We start from the raw sequence: 17,011 nt of genomic DNA on the forward strand, positions 1-17,011 counted from the left end.
TAGGAGACCCTGTTTCCAAAATGAAAATGTAAAAAATAGGTCTGGGAGTGTAGCCCGGTAGAAGGTAGAAGGGCTTCCAGGAACCCCAGTACCACCAAAAAAAAAAAAAAAAAAATTAAGTTCATACAAAAACTCAAACATGAATGTTCATAGCAGCATTATTCTATAATGATAAAAAAGTAAAAATAACCTAAAAGTCAAACAACTGGTAGATATAGTATAGCTTTACCATAAAACATTAACTGCCAATAAAAGGAAGAACTGTCATCTGCTAAAGCATGAAACTTGAAAACATGTTAAATGTGAGAAATCACTCACAAAAGACTATGTATTAAGCTTCTGTTTATAGGAAATACCTAAAACTAGCCAATGTATAGACAATATAGATTAATGATTGGCAGAAGCTGAGGGAACGGAAAGGGTAATTTGGTTCAGGGTTTCTTCTTAGAGTGACACATTTTTCTAAAGTTAGATGTGGCATTGATTCCACCGCTGTTTTTAAAAACCACATCACCAGCCGGGAATGGTGGTGCACGCTTGTAATCCCAGCATTCAGGTGGTGGAGACCGGAGGATCCTGGTTCACGGACAGCCTCAGCTACTTGGTAAGGCCCTTCACAACTCAGTGAGACCCGGTTTCAAAAAGTTAAAAAAGAACCAAAATATTGGGCTGGGGGTGTAGCTCGGAGGTGCGATGCCCCTGGATTCCATCCCTGGTGCCGCAAAACAAAACAAACCCCGCCCCCCAATAGTAGGATTCTATACTATGTGAATCATAACAAAATTTTTATTCTTTTTGGGTACTGGAGACAGAACCCAGACCCATTCTGTCTCTGAGCTACAACCGCAGCCTTTTTTTTTTGTTTTGTTTTTTAAACAGGTCTCTAAATCGATGTCTGGCCTTGAATCTGCAAAACTGACTCAGCCTTCCCACTACTGGGATGTGCTTGCAATAAAACTTTGTGTGTGCGTGTGGTACTGGGAAGCGAACCCAGGGGCATTCTACCTCTCAGCTATACAGTCATATATTTTTAAAAATTTGGAACAGGGTCTAAGTTGCTGAGGCTGGCCACAAACCTGTGACCCTCCAGGCTCCGGAGCAGGTGCGGCGCAAGCCTCGCGCAGCTGCGCCGCTGGGACGCGCTCGTTCGTCGCGCCGGAAGTTGCGTCACAAGCGCGCGCCCGGGAGTTTCCGCGCGAGCGTTGAGAGTGCCGCCGAGAGGTTCCGGCGGAGTGGGCCGGGTCGCGGGCCAGGTGGGTGCGCACGGGCGGGGAGGAGTGCTGCGGGCCGGCGGGGCGGGGAGGGCGCGGGCCGGCGGGGCGGGCGGGCGGGTGGCGTGGCCTCTGAGCTCTGTCCGGCCCGCAGGCAGCTTGCGCCGGCCCCTCGCCGCCCGTCGGCAGCGCGAGGATGTCGTACATGCTCCCGCACCTGCACAATGGCTGGCAGGTGGACCAGGCCATCCTCTCGGAGGAGGACCGCGTCGTGGTCATTCGGTTCGGGCACGACTGGGACCCCACCTGCATGAAGATGGACGAGGTTCTGTATAGCATAGCGGAAAAGGTAAGCGGTGCGGGCGCGCAGCTGGGTGTGGTGGGACCTACGCGCCCATCTGCGCTTGTGTTTGCTGAGTTTTGCGGTGCTGTTCCAGGGCTTCTCGGTGCTGTTCCGGCGCTCCAGCACGGAACTACACCTCTTTTGTTCTTTAGTGGCATACTTTTTTTTTTTTTTTTTTTAATGTTGGTGGTACTGGGGTACCTGGAAACCCTTCTACCTCCGAGCTACACTCCCAGACACCTATTTTTTATATTTTTATTTGGAAACAGGGTCTCTTAAGCCAGCTAGGCCGGCTTCGAACCTCCCAAGCGCGGGGATTACAAGCGTGCGTCACCACGCCCGTCAGTTGCATACTTCTAATGTGTAGACCCATAGCGTGTAGACACCCGCAGAGAGGAAAACAAGATTATACAAGTTTCTTGGCCCGGTGAAGTGAGAAGGGCTTCTTGGAATGTGTTTCTGGGAGACCTGTCCGTAGTTTTGCGGTACTGGGGGTGGAACTCAGGAGTATTCTACCTCCCAGCGATACCCCCAGCCCTGCTTTTTATTCATTTTGTAGGGTCTCACTGAGTTGCAAAGGGCCTCACTAAGTAGCTGAGGCTGGTCTCGAACCTGGATCCTCCTGTCTCAGCCTCCCAAATGCTGGGTTTACAAGTGTTCACCACCATGCCCGCTGAATCTCATCTGATCTTGGAAGCTAAGCAGGGTCCGGCTTGGTTAGTACTTGGATGGGAGACCCTGTTTCAAAATAAGAAAATAGGGCTGGCATGAAGCTCAGGTAGATCGCCCCTGGGTTCAATACCAAGTACCACAATAAATAAATAAGTAGGGGTGATGGTATAGCTCAGTGGTGGAGCACCCTTGGGTTCAACCCCTAGTACCACAAAAAAATAAGGTTCATGAGCCCATTCCTGAGTTGGTTAATGATTCCTATTGATAAGCTTCTTTTGGGTGGTGGTGGGGTTACTGGAGATAAAACCTAGGGCATTCTGCCTCCATTCTACATCCCCAACCCTGGTTTTTGTTTTTGTTTTTGGTACTTGAGATTGAACCCAGAGACATTCTACTTTCAAGCTTTAAATTTTTTGTTTTGAAACAGAGTCTTCTTAACCAGTTGCTGAGAGTCTGGCTACATTTCTGAAGCTGTCCTTAAACCTGTAGTCCTCCTCTCTCAGCCTCCTAAGTAGTAGGGTAACAGGCCTGTTCCACCACATCTGACTTGATGGTATATTTAAAAAATTTTTATAGTGCAGTGAGCAAAACATGTTTGCAGGCTTTGTTGAGATTACCAAAGCTTAGTTTTAAAGTATTGTCCTTAGCTGGTTTGGTGACACATGCATGTAATCTCAGTACTTGGGAGGCTGAGAGAGGAGAATCACAGGTTCAAGGGCAGCTTCAGGTAGTAAGACTCATTAACCTAGAAAGACCCTGTGGTTTGTTTTGTTTTGTTTTTTTAGTACTAGGGATTGAACCCAGGGGCATTGACCTCCAAGCTATATCCCCAGCCCTATTTTTTATTCTTTTTATTTTGAAACAGAGTCTCACTAAGTTGCAGAAGGCCTCACTAAGTAGGGGATGTTGGCTTTGAACAGTGATCCTCCTGCCTAGGCCTCCCAAGTACTGGGATTACAAGTGTGCGCCACCATGCCTGGCTAGAGAGATCCTGTTTCAAAAATAAAAATAGAAGGCCAGGCATGGTGGCGCACATTTGTAATCCCAGTGCTTGGGAGGCTGAGACAGGAGGATCACACAGGTTCAAAGCCTCAGTACTTAGTGAGGCTCTCAGCAACTTAGTGAGACCCTGTTTCCAATAAAATATAAAATAGGTCTGGGAGTATAGCCCAGAGGTAGAAAAGGCCCTGGGTTCCACCCCCAGTACCACAAAAATAAAAAAAGAGCTAGGGGTATAGCTTGGAGATACAGTGCCCCTGTGTGCAAGCTCTATTACCACACACATAAAAAAGATTGTCCTTGTTTTGGTGTCTTGTTTATTTGTACTGAGGATGGAACCCAGGGGCATTCTACTTCCAAGCTTCACCCCCAGCCCTATTTGTTATTCTTTATTTTGAAATAGGGTCTCCCTGAGTTGCAGAGGGCCTCACAATCCTCCTGTCTCAGCCTCCCAAATACAGGAATTACAGGCATGTGCCACCAGGCCTGGTTCTTCCATGCCCTTTATAAAGTAATTTGGTTTGTAGCTTAGAATGATTCAAACTCGGGAAGTGTTGTAAGAAAAAAGAGTTTTAAGTCAAACATGATGATGATGATTATGCCTTTCACTGATGAGCAAGACGAGGCACAGGGACCAGCTAGTACAGGTCACCCAGGTAGTACCAGGCAAGGCTCTAGTGGGGTCTGTACTACCCCCTGCCTAGTACCCTCCACAGCTTACTGCCAGCTATGAGGCTGTTTCTAACCAGCAACTTAGCCGCCAAGCCCTCAACAACTAGTGAGATCCTTTTCAAAAGAAAAATAAAATAGGACTGGGGGATATAGGTGAGGTAGAATGCCCTGGGTTTAATCTCTAGAAGCACAAAACGTTACTGAATCTAGGCATGTTTGTAATCCCAACAGCTCAGGAGGCTGAGACCAGAGGATTACAAATTCCAGGCCAGCCTGGGTAACTTAGTGAGACAGTCTCAATATAAAAAAAATTAAAAGGGTTGTGGGTGTGGCTTAATGATAGAGCACCCATGGGTTCAATACCCAGCCTCCACACACAAAGTAAAAGGAGAAAAATGGCTAGGTATGCTGGCACACACTTGTAATCTTAGCTACTTGGGAGGCTGAGCACAATGATTGCAAGTTTGAGACTAGCCTTCCACCTTAGTGAGACTGTTTCAAAACAAAATAAGAAAAAAATGACTAGGGAATAGCTCAAAGATATGTGAGGCCCTGAGTTCAGTCCCCAGTATCACCAAAAAAAAAAGTGAGAGAAAAAAGATGTGGCTTCTTCTGTCAGTGTCTGCTTTCATTTGGGAGGTAGAGAATTTAAGAACCAGTTAGTGCCGGGAGTGGTGCGCACGCTTGTAATCCCCACTCTTGGGAGGCGGAGACAGGAGGATCGTGCAGGTTCAAAGCCAGCCTTGCTGGCTTAAGAGACCCTGTTTCCAAATAAAAATATAAAAAATAGGTATCTGGGAGTGTAGCTCGGAGGTAGAAGGGTTTCCAGGAACCCCAGTACCACCAAAAAAAAAAAAAAAGAATCAGCTGGATAATTCATACTGGCTCTTAAAGGCTGTCTGGGCTTTCATTGGATTGACAGTGTGGTAGGGGGCAGATTTTTTTTCTTGTTTGTTATTCTATAATGTTAATATTTATTGTTTTAAATTGTAATGTCTTTCTTTGTTTCAATGCATGTGAAGTAATAGAAAAGATTGTCTCTACTTAATGAAATTTATTTTTTTTAATTTATTTTTATTGGTGCATTGTAATCATACATCACATTGGAATATAAGACTAGAGAGGATATACAAGCACACATCATCCAATTAGCCCTCATCCAGTCCCCATCCCATTCCCTCCCCCTCCCTGGATCCCATGCTTGTTTGGTGATTAACTTTGATACATATGTTTATGTACCTCCTGCTTTTTAAAGAGGCTCCATCCTCCCCTATTCCATACCCTCTGATTGGTCACCTTAATTGCTTCACTATAGGGCCCTTTCTATAGTTCGACCACTTCCTGTTGCCCCTTTCCTCCTAGTTATTGTTGATTAGGGGAAGCATCTGGTTTTAATTTTCTGCAATATTTCTCTGTGCATGCCGCGTTGCAAATACCAATCCCACTCTTGACGGCCCCAGTTGTGGCCTGGCTACCTGGTGGACTGATCCAGACCTCGCTGGCTCAAGCAGCGGCCTTGCCTCATGGGAGGCCCCGGTTCTGACCTCGCTGGCCCCGACACTGGCCTAACCCCTCAGCTGGCTCCAATTTCGGCCTCAGAGGCTCCAGACCGGCCTTCCTCACGGCAGGCTCTGATGTTAGCCGATGGCCCCGGCATTGGCCTAACCCCTCGGCAGGCTCTGATCCCGGCCTCGGAGGCCTCAGTAGCGGCCTTGCTTCATGGAAGGCTCCGATGCCTGCCGCTGGCCCCGGCACTGGCCTAACCCCTCGGCAGGCTCTGATCCCGGCCTCCGAGACCCCGGCACCGGCCCTACCTCGCGGCAGGCTCCGATCCCAGCCTCGCTGGCCCCAGACCGGCCTAAACCTTCGGCAGGCTCCGATCCCGGCCTTGGAGGCCTCAATAGCGGCCTTGCCTCACGGAAGGCTCCGATGCTGGCCAGTGGCCTGGGCACCGGCCTAATCTCTCAGCAGGCTCTGATCCTGGCCTCGGAGGCCCCAGCACCAGCCTAACCCCTCGGCAGGCTCCGATCCCGGCCTAGGAGGCCTCAATAACAGCCTTGCCTCATGGAAGGCTCTGATGCCGGCCGTTGGCCCCAGCACCGGCCTAACCCCTTGGCAGGCTCCGATCCCAGCCATGCTGGCCCCGGCACCGGCCTGACCCCTCGGCAGGCTCCGATTCCAGCCTCGGAGGCCCCAGCACCGGCCTTGCCTCACAGCATGCTCCCTCTGATCACGGCCTCGCTGGCCCCAGCACCGGCCTAACCCCTTGGCAGGCTCTGATCCCAGCCTCAGAGGCCTCAGCACCGGCCTTGCCTCACGGCATGCTCAGATCCCAGCCTCGCTGGCCCCAGCACAGGCCTAACCCCTCGGCAGGCTCTGATCCCGGCCTCGGAGGCCTCAATAACAGCCTTGCCTCATGGAAGGCTCCGATGCCGGCCGTTGGCCCCAGCACCAGCCTAACCCCTCGGCGGGCTTCGATCCTGGCCTCGGAGGCCCCAGCACCTGCCTTGCCTCACGGCATGCTCCGATCCTGGCCTCGCTGGCCCCGGCACTGGCCTAACCCCCCGGCAGGCTCCGATCCCGGCCTCGGAGGCCTCAATAGCGGCTTTGCCTCATGGAAGGCTCCGATGCCGGCCAGTGGCCCCGGCACCGGCCTAACCCCTCAGCAGGCTCTGATCCCGGCCTCGGAGGCCCCAGCATCGGCCTTGCCTTGTGGCAGGCTCCGATCCCGGCCTCGCTGGCCCCAGCACCGGCCTAACTCCTCGGCAGGCTCCAATCCCGGCCTCAGAGGCCTCAATAGCGGCCTTGCCTCATGGAAGGCTCCAATGCAGGCCGTTGGCCCCAGCACCGGCCTAACCCCTCGGCAGGCTCCGATCCTAGCCTCAGAGGCCCCAGTACCGGCCTTGCCTCACGGCAGGCTCCGATCCTGGCCACGCTGGCCCTGGCACCGGCCTGACCCCTTGGCAGGCTCCAATCCCGGCCTCAGAGGCCCCAGCACCGGCCTAACCCCTCGGCAGGCTCCGATCCCGGCCTCAGAGGCCTCAATAGCGGCCTTGCCTCACAGAAGGCTCCGATGCCGGCCAGTGGCCCCAGCACTGGCCTAACCCCTCAGCAGGCTCTGATCCCGGCCTCGGAGGCCCCAGCACCGGCCTTGCCTCACAGCAGGCTCTGATCCCAGCCTCACTGGTTCCAGCACCGGCCTAACCCCTCGGCAGGCTCCGATCCCAGCTTCAGAGGCCCCAGCACTGGCTTTGCCTCACGGCAGGCTCCGATCCCAGCCTCGCTGGCCCCAGTACCGGCCTAACCCCTCGGCAGGCTCCGATCCCGGCCTCAGAGGCCTCAGTAGCGGCCTTGCCTCACAGAAGGCTCCGATGCCGGCTAGTGGCCCTGGCATCGGCCTAACCCCTCGGCAGGCTCTGATCCCGGCCTCGGAGACCCCAGCACTGGCCTTGCCTCGCGGCAGGTTCCAATCCCAGCTTTGCTGTGTCTGTTGCCGACCTCACCCCTTGGCAGGCTCTAATACGAGCACCCTCTTCGCCCAACTATTTGTCCCACGTTCTCGAGGGTGCGTGGTGGTGGTAGCATTCTGCCTCTGGGGTCATTACTTCAAAGGTTCCAGGTGTAATGCATCAGATCTCTGCCTCCCCTGAGTACTGGCCACTGCCATTACCACTGCCTCCACCATTTCAAATCTTTCCCAAGCTCTTTTTCCACTCTGAATGTTGTCCAGTCTTCCTAAGCATGCACGACGGTAGCATTCAACCTTTGGTGTAATTTCTCCAAAAAAAAAAATAATAATAAGGTTGGTAGGCTCCGATTTCTGTTTCTCCTGAATACAAGTCTCCACCACCAACACGGAGACCGCTTTCAGCACCGCCTTTCTCCTTGGTCTCTGCTAAAGTCTCTCTCCTTACAGGTGATGTTCAAGATTCTTAACAATGTAGAGAAGCAGTCCTCCTTAGCGGGGAATTTTTCCAATAATTCCAGTTCATTTGGATAAGTTTTGTCTGCATCTCCAGTATCCTGGCATTTGCCACCTCCTTGACCCCTCTCTGATATTTTCCTTTTTTCTTTTTCTTTTCCTTTTTTACAGGGTCCTTCCAGATGGAGAGGGGTTTGCCTAGGGGTGCCCCGCCAGCGCCTGCCCACCCACCCAGGGTCGGGGCCAGGGGCCCGGACCACGGGGTCCTTCTGGGTGGAGAGGGGGTCGCCTAGGGGCACCACACCAGCGCCTGCCCTACTGCCCAGGGTCGGGGCCAGGGGCCCGGACCATGGGGTCCTTCCAGGTGGAGAGGGAGGTTGCCTAGGGGCGCCCCGCCAGTGCCTGCCCACCCGCCCAGGGATGGGGCCAGGGGCCCGGACCATGGGGTCCTTCCGGGTGGAGAGGGGGGTCGTCTAGGGGCACCCTGCTAGCGCCTGCCCACCTGCCAGGGTCAGGGCCAGGGGCCCCTACTTAATGAAATTGAAATGTAGGCAGGATTTTAAAAATTGGCAGGTTAACTTTGCATCAGAAGAGGGTTTGCACAGCCCTCATCTGAGTACCCTCCAAACTGGGAATGGCACCTCCAACAGGGGCGTGGTTGTTTGCTGCATAGTCACCTTTTTCTGTCTCAAGATGCCATTTCTTGTGTGTCTAGAAAGGAGAGGAGTGGGGCCTGAGGGATCCACCTTCCATGGAGCTATCTCCCGCTCCATCCCCTCCTATCTCAACTCCCAAGGGTGGGCTGGCATGTGGCACGTGGTAGAGTGCTCACTTAGAGTGGACAAGGCCCTGGGTTTTGTTTTGCACTGTAAAAGCAAAATCAGAAACGCCCATGTAGGTAGGCTCCTCCTCTGGAGCTGTACCCCATGCCTCTGCTTTCCAGAGCACCCGCATGGCTGCAGCACCCGCTCAGCCTTCCCTTGCACAGGCACTTAGTCCTGCCTGACTTGAGCTTCCTGTGGCCTTGACACAGGCCCCTCCTCAGAGTCTCTGCATGGGTGCCTTTGTTTTTAAGTTTGCTTTCATGGTGCTAGGCATTGAGCCTGGGGCCTAACAAATGCTAAGCCTTATTTGTCACTGAGCGACAGCCCAGCCAGCCCTTTCTGCTTCAGCCCTGAAGCCCTGGCATCTGCCCTGGCCCAGGCTCTGTTTGTAGCCATTGGCAGTGAGATGGTCTCCCCAGCCAGCCTCCCGCGCTCAGGCACCAGGGCCCAGCCAGTCGACCCATAGGGTTCGTTCTCAGGGTGTTCCTTAGTTTTCTCAAGTTATACAAAGCTGAACTTTTGAGCCCCACCTTCCTTAGAGCCTCCTGAATCAGGTCCTTGTGGTCTGGCTGGCCTGCATCCGCCCAACTTCATTGCATTTGCCTTCTTTGTAGCATGTGCTAAATCTAGGACTGGCTTTCCCACTTGTATCTTTCTTAGGTAGAGTTCCCAGTGCCTGACAGATCCCCACCCTCCCACACCCCCTGACTCTGCCTCCTTTGGGCCGGACAATTCCTTCAAGACTTGGCTCAGGAAACTCATCTGGAATGTGGACTTGGGGCAGAAGTGAGTCAAGTCTCGTTTCTGCCACTTTCCCTGAGCTTGATGCCACGTGACCTTCCTGAGCCTTCGTTCAATTGCATGTAAAACATTAAGCTCTTTCTTAGGGGTATTGAGAGAATGCGAATCCATGATTGAGGTGTGCTCTGCCTTGGTGGGTTCCTAAGCATTCATGAGCCAGGCCGCTGGGAAGCAGGTTTCCTCTGACCCTTGCAGTCTGGAGCTTGACGTGATGGTCTCAGTCTGGTGGGCTCCCTGGCTAGCCAAACAGGCCAGGTAGAACTTAGAGCATAGAGGCACAGGAGGTGTACATCTCATCGCTAGTGCCTTCCCCAGTTGCCAAATGCCACAGCTTAAGTGGTTGGTGTTTATTGATGTGTGTGCTCCTGAGCAAGGCATTCAAGGGGTAAAAAGAAAATACAACTTCTACTCCCCTAAGGCCTGTGACAGTCCCATGACTTAACTTCTGTAGTGAGCTATTTTATTTTTAAATAAAGCAGTACAGTTTAGTAGTTAGCTGTGAAAGTAAACCTGGGTCTTTGTGCCCTGACCAGCACATCCTCATTGTTGGCACTTTGGGAGCCAGGCTCCTGGGAGTGTGTATTCACTGGGAAGGAGACCTGACCAAGAGGAGGGCGCGCGGTGTGACTGTGTAAAGGCATCGCGTAAGTTCTCTAAAGCTCAGGTAGAGGCGCCCTCCCTGCTGTGCCAGGTGCTGGTTCATGGAGGATTTCTCCGCCAAAGCTGTAGGACATTTGGAGCCTTGTTAAGTGTCTAAACGTTCTGTCTTTCTGTGGTGGTGTGATTTTCCATGTTAATTTCTTAATATTCAAAAAGTAATGCTAGGTGTGGTGGCATACGCCTTTAATCTCTGTACTTGGAAGGCTGAGACAGGAGAATCACAGGTTTGAGGCCAGCCTCAGCAACTTAGCAAGATCCTGATTCAAAATAAAAATTAAAAGCCAGGTGTGGTGGTGCACACTTAACAATCCCAGTACTTGGGATGCTGAGACAGGAAAATCACAGGTTTGCAGCCAGCCTCAGTTACTTAGTGAGACCTTGTTTCAAAATAAAGAATAAAATAGGTGTAGTTTGAAGGTAGAATGCTTCTGTTCCATCCTCAGTACCACAAAAATAAAATAAAATAAATAAAAGGACTTGGAGAGCTGGGTGTGATGGTACATGCTTATAATCCCAGTACTTGGGAGGCTAAGACCTGAGGACCTCAGGTTTGAGGACAGCCTCAGCAAGTATTGAGACTCTCATCAACCTAGTGAGATTCTGTTTCAAAATAAAAATAAAAGGGGCTGGAGGTATAGGTCAGAGGTGGCATGCCCTCTGGATTAGATCTCCAGTACAGAAAAGTCCAGATGTAAAAGATGCATCGAACTCTTGTGTCTTGTGTCTCTACCTCCCAGTCATCAGGTGTCAGTGTTTGCCAGTCTTGTGTTTCTAATGTGTTTGCTGTGCAGCAGTATTTGAAGCAGATTCCAGGGATCAGGTTACCCACCACATAAATTATAGTCAGGTTTTTAGAGTTAATTTGATATGAAGACTATAAGTGACAGAAATGTGCTCACTCACAGTTCTGGAGACCGGAAGTCAAGGCAGGGCAGGCCTGTGCTCCCTCTGGCCTCTCCAAGCTTCTGGTGGGCTCCACTTTCCCTCGTTTTCTCAGTAAGTTGGCGTAAGCTGCTTAGTAGGCATCGAGATAGTGTTTACACAGAGCCTTGAGCATGTCAAGACTCCGTTCTTGAGATCCTATTTTAGGGTTTATTTTTAGGAAATACTAAAGTATGCACACAAATTTAAAGGTAAAAATGTACACAGGTGAATAATATTTATACAAAATGAGGAAGAAAATAAACAAGAATGATAAATAATAGTCACTTGATGGAATAATGGTTTTGGTAAGCAGGTAATTTATGTAAGGAAATGCTGTATTAAAGCTGGACACAAGCTGGACGTGGTGGCGCATGCTTGTAATCCCACCCCTTGGGAGGCTGAGACAGGAGGATCGCACAGGTTCGAAGCCAGCCTCAGCAGTGAGGCTCTCAGCAACTTGGTGAGACCCTGTTTCCAAATAAAGTATAAAATAGGACTGGGAGGATAGCCCAGAGGTAGAAAAGCCCTTGGGTTCCACCCTCAGTAACACACACACACACACACACACACACACACAACAGTAATATAATAATTATAAAGCTGGACATGAAGTATAGTGTGATCACTATATGATCTTATGTGGTTAAACAGCATAAGTAGATTTTTCACATAAATTCAGAATAAAGGCATGGCAGAATATAGCAAAAATATTAATAGCAGTTGCCTCTGAATGTGGGATTGGAAGTGATTGTGGTTTTTTAAATTTTTCCATTTTTTTCTAAACTTTTCTTATAAACTTGGAGTTAAAGAACACTTAACAGATAATGTGTATGGTATCACTTGGGGTTCTGACTGTTACCATTTGGAAGTGTTCAAGCTTGAATAACTGGGGGATGAATGGCTGAAAGGTCTTGGCATGTTCTGCACAGCTGCTCATTCCATGAGAGTGTTTGTGGAAGTCCCCTTGGCTGGCGTTGGTCATACCTGACCACCCTCTGTGGGCCTTTTCATCTTACTGCTGAGTCAGCGGGGCAGTCCTGACTGCCTGAGAAGTGCCAGCGGGGCGGGGTTCTGCACTGTGGCCTTGCATTCCTGTGCCTTGGCTCCTCAGGGAAAATGCTAGTTGGTTTGAAAATTGTTCAGTGTACACATACTCTTGCTTTTGATTTTTTAATCTGTTTCTATGAAATTAAAGTTAGATTGATTTGTAATTTCATGGTTTTTAATCTTCTTTACTTTTAGGTAAAAAATTTTGCAGTTATTTACCTTGTGGATATTACAGAAGTGCCTGACTTCAACAAAATGTATGAGTTATACGACCCATGTACTGTCATGTTTTTCTTCAGGTATGTTGTTTTTTTATTATTTATTTATTTATTTATTTATTTGTGGTACTAGGGGTGGAACCCAGGGGCATTCTACCACTGAGCTTCATCCCTAGTCCCATTTTTAAAATCATTCTTTATTTGGAAACAGGGTCTCACTAAGTTTCAGAGGGCCTCACTAAGTAGCGGGGGGCTGGCTGTGAACTATGATCCTCCAGTCTTAGCCTCCCAAGTACTGGGATTCCAAGTGTGTGCCATCATACCCAGCCAAGTATGTCATTTTAAAGTTGTTAATTAGATGGAATTTTGTTGGCTGGAGGTCTGATGTGACCAGAATAGAGCTTATTACTTAGAAGGCAGTGGGTTAGCAGCCATATCACAATGCAGTTTGTATCACAAGCATCGTGAATCTTCTAAATGGCTTTTAAAGTAACAGTTTCAGTTTTAGCATTTACTTAGTTACCAGTCTGGGTGAAGTCTATAATGAAATGGAAGACTTTTTGCTGACATTTAAGATGCTTTTAAACGTAATTAATTGATGAAAACTGGTGTGTGTGTGTGTGTGTGTGTGTGTGTGTGTGTTACTAGGGATTGAACCCAGAGGCATTCTACCTTCCAGCTACACCCCCACCCTGAATTTATTTCTTATTTGGAAGCAGGGTCTTGTTAGGTTGATGAGAATCACACTTACTGAAACTGTCCTCGATCCTTCTGTCTCAGCCTCCCAAGTACTGGGATTACAGGCATGTGCCACTATGCCTGGTGAAAAATAACCCCTAATTAAATGATATTCGTGACTTTTTTTTGCAGGTCTGGGGATGGAACCCAGAGGCATTTGACCTCTGAGCTACACCCCCTGCCCTATTTTTATTCTTTATTTTGAAACAGGGTCTCACTAAGTTATGGAGGGCCTCACTAAGTAGCTGAGGCTATTCATGAACTGAGATCCTCCAGTTTCAGCCTCCCTAATGCTGGGATTTACAAGCATATGCCACCATACCCTGCGATATTCGTGACTTTATATAATGTCCTTTTGTAACACTTAAGAGGAAAACTTGAACTTAATTATTTTATTATGTATGCAGGATTATTTTATTAGCTCGAAAATTATTTTGGAGCTGGGCCTGGTGGTACATGCTTGTAATCCCCGTACTTGGGAGGCTAAGACAGAAGGATCGCACAGGTTCGAAGCCAGCCTCAGCTACTTAGTGAGGCTTTCGGCAACTTAGTGAGACCCTATTTCCAAATAAAATATAAAATAGCCGGGTGTGGTGGTACACGCTTATAATCCCTGCGCTTGGGAGGCTGAGACAGGAGGATCACGTAGATTCGAAGCTAGCCTCAGCTACTTAGTGAGACCCTGTTTCCAAATAAAATATAAAATAGGTCTGGGAGTATAGCCTGGAGGTAGAAAGCCTCTGGGTTCCACCCCCAGTACCACCAATATATATATATATTTTTTTTTTTTTTAAAGCACCACTGGGTAGCATTAGTGTAAAAATTTTTTACTGAAATTACTACAGAAGTTAGTAAGTAGCGGTATAAACACGAGGCTATACTCCAAAAACAGAGCTTCTCATTTGGTAAGAAAGGTCTGGGTTGTTTGTACAGGTGTGTATTGGTTTTATATTCTTTACAAAAGTAGCACTCTAAATCCCAGTACTTGGGAGGCTGAGATAGGAGGATTGCAGGTTCGAGGACTGCCTCAGCAAGTAGTGAGACTCTCATCAACCTAGTGAGACTCTGTTCCAAAACAAAAATAAAATTGGGCAGGGGTGTAGCTTGGATGTAGAATGCCCTTGGGTTCAGTCCCCAGCACCACAAACAATAAGCAGTTCTCGGGATTGTATTAGACTCGCCCAAATAATCCACAGTAATATTATTTTTAAATCAACTGATTAGGAACCTTAATCTGTATAATTTCCTTTGCAATGTATGAAACAGAATCACAGGCATGAAGCCTTACCGTTTTCATGGAATTATGGGGGGCATCTTAGGGCTTTGCCTGCTATGGTCTGCTTTCTGGCTTGTGGAAGATTCAGGTCCCTCCTGTCAGCAAAGCACCCCCCTCACCAGGGTTAGTGAGGATCCCACCTGAGGGTAGCATTGATTTCAAGTCCAGAAGCTCATTGTCCAGGGATGGGTATGGCTGCCTGGGTGGCCCCACAGCTCTCGGACTGCGCCCCTCAACCTGTGGACCTGGGAAGCTGAGGAGCAGTGAGGACTTGCTGCCTCTGCACGGATGGTCCAGGCCTATGGAACAGGAGGCTTGCAGCCAGGAAGGGCAAACTCGTTAGGCAGCAGCCCAGGATCTGCCTCTGGGAGGGATTCTGCCGAGTCCCCTCTTTCATGATTGATGTGCAGCCAGGTAGTGACCTTGCTTCCTATAGCTGCAGTGGGGCCGTGGCCTCCTCCACCCAGTTCTCTCTGTCCCTTACAGTTTCACCAGGACCTGTCCTTCACTGGACAACACGCTATGCTCCAGGCGTCCAGGTGCCTCCTGTTTGGTTGAGGAGACCCTTGAGGCACACCCTTTCTGAACGCACTGACCAGTGGTCTTCCCTGGGTTTCAGCACAGGTCCATCTGGCCACGTCCTCATCCTTCTCTCTGTGGTACAATCTCAAGTAGCCATTGCTGAATTTCAGCACCTTGTCTGGAAAGGCTGAGAATTCTTTGTGTTAACTATTTTTACATCAACTGTCTCCTCTCATTTTACTGTAAGTAGCAAGAAGAAACTAGACAGCACCTTGAAGATTTAGCTAAACCTCAGCTAGGGGCTGGGGTGTAGCCCAGTGGCAGAATATTTGCCTAGCATGTGTGAGGGGGGGGGGGGAGAGGGAGGAAGGGAAAAGAGAGAAAAAGAGGAAAAGAGAAAGAGACTCCTAAGATAAATATCAAATATCCAAGTTTATCGTGCACAAATCCTGCATTTCACACAGCTGCAGGACAGTGTCTGTGGTCCCCACTGTTGAACAGGAGCCCCTTTACCCCCTTTCCTCCACTTGAGTAGCAGAGGGCCATCTTGGGCTGGAAGTGCAGTGCTGGGCAAGGATGCCTGGCACAGGGTGACTTAGGGCAGGCTGGCGTGGGTGTGCGGTGGAGGCGAGGGCCCTGTCCCGGGGTTTCTGGGCCAGTGTGAGGACCTGCAGTGCTGTCCAGGCACTGAGTGAGCAGCACAGAAGAGCCCGCTGGCCGCTCTGACTGGACAGAGGCCCAACCACAGGCCTCATGGGAGCCCTTTTATGCAGTAGGGCTGAAGTCAAACGTGTGGCTCTATAGAAATGAGAACCCAAAAAAGAATTGATTTTCACACACAGTACAGCAGAGGGTTAATGTCTTTACTTTGGAAAGAGCATATATAAATTCATGAGAAAAAATTCAGCTTCTTGAAAGATAAGTATCTGAAGGAACATCTACTTTCCCAGCCATAGAGATGCAAAATGTTTTCATTTCACAGTTGTAAGGTATTTAATAAAAATTGTACCAAGTGTCTGAAAAAGCAACATGAAAAATTTATACATTGCTTTTTATTTTTTATTTTATTTTTTAAAATTTTTTATTGGTGCATTATATTCATACACCACATTGGGGTATACATTGTTTTTTAGAAAAATACATATAACCCTTTGGAAAACAGTTTGTCTTGCAGGGGACTGAAGCTCTCTCCATTGACCTTTAACTGCCCTTTAGGGCATTTGTCTGATGGTCACTGTGGTGCACATTTAGGACTAGCACTCAGGTTGTTTCTGTATTCTCTCTCTCTCTCTCTCTCTCTTTTTTTTTTTTTTTTTTTTTTTTGTGTGTGTGTGTGGTACTGGGGTTCCTGGAAACCTTCTACCTCTGGGCCACACTCCCAGACCTATTTTTATACTTTTTTAATTTGGAAACAGGGTCTCTGAAGCCAGTGTGACTGGCTTTGAGCCTGCCCAATCTTCCTGTCTCCACCTCCCAAGTGTGGGGATTACAAGCGTGCACCACCACACCCGGCTTCTGTCTTCTCTTGAACCACAGTCTCCTCATGATTGTACATGTCTTATATGATATTAATAAGCGCCTGTGACAGCAGGAAAAATGAGACTTTTCTGTGGAATGCTTTTCATGAGCATCCGTGTGCTTTTGTCTTTGCAGGAATAAACACATCATGATTGACTTGGGTACCGGTAACAACAATAAGATTAACTGGGCCATGGAAGACAAGCAGGAGATGGTGGACATAATAGAGACGGTCTACCGTGGCGCCCGCAAAGGCAGGGGCCTGGTGGTGTCTCCCAAAGACTACTCCACCAAGTACAGATACTGAGGCATGGCCGCTGCACTGGGTGTGTACACTGGAGCCATTCACATGGACCTCTCGGCTCTGGGAAGCCACGGAAAAAGTGCGTGGGGCTCACGGGCAGGAGATGCGAGGTGAAGCCGCCTAGTCTGACTGAAGCAAATAAACATGTGGAGGAGCGGTCCTATCACTTGTTCTTAAACTCCTGTGGCTCCTGGTCTTGGTGGCCACAGCCAATTGCCCTTTAACCTTGCAGAGAAGCCATGGTGCTTGTCCTGTGGGGCTGCGTGCTATAACTTGGCTAGATTGCTGCAGCAGTCTAGGGTGTGGTTTCAACAGCAGAAAGCTTGACCTCAAGTTCAGGAGGCAGGGGTCAGTGCCGAG

At 49.3% G+C, this 17,011-nt stretch overlaps 1 protein-coding gene across 2 annotated transcripts; it reads left to right on the forward strand.

Moving 5' to 3' along the window:
• Positions 1-1,407: 1,407 nt before the first annotated feature.
• On the forward strand, positions 1,408-16,654 carry TXNL4A (thioredoxin like 4A; the record flags this gene model as incomplete). 2 transcript variants are annotated; one of them, XM_080714781.1, is made up of 3 exons in its annotated part: positions 1,408-1,560; positions 12,271-12,374; positions 16,483-16,654. In XM_080714781.1, the coding sequence occupies 3 exons, from the start codon at positions 1,408-1,410 to the stop codon at positions 16,652-16,654; spliced, it is 429 nt and encodes a 142-aa protein (XP_080570907.1). The 2 variants fall into 2 exon arrangements, with proteins under 2 accessions (XP_080570907.1, XP_080570908.1); XM_080714782.1 differs by having other exon boundaries at positions 1,408-1,536.
• Between the last annotated feature and the right edge of the window lie 357 nt (positions 16,655-17,011).

This window comes from Muscardinus avellanarius, assembly GCF_963383645.1.
Source record: "Muscardinus avellanarius genome assembly, chromosome: 17".
NCBI lineage: Eukaryota > Metazoa > Chordata > Mammalia > Rodentia > Gliridae > Muscardinus > Muscardinus avellanarius.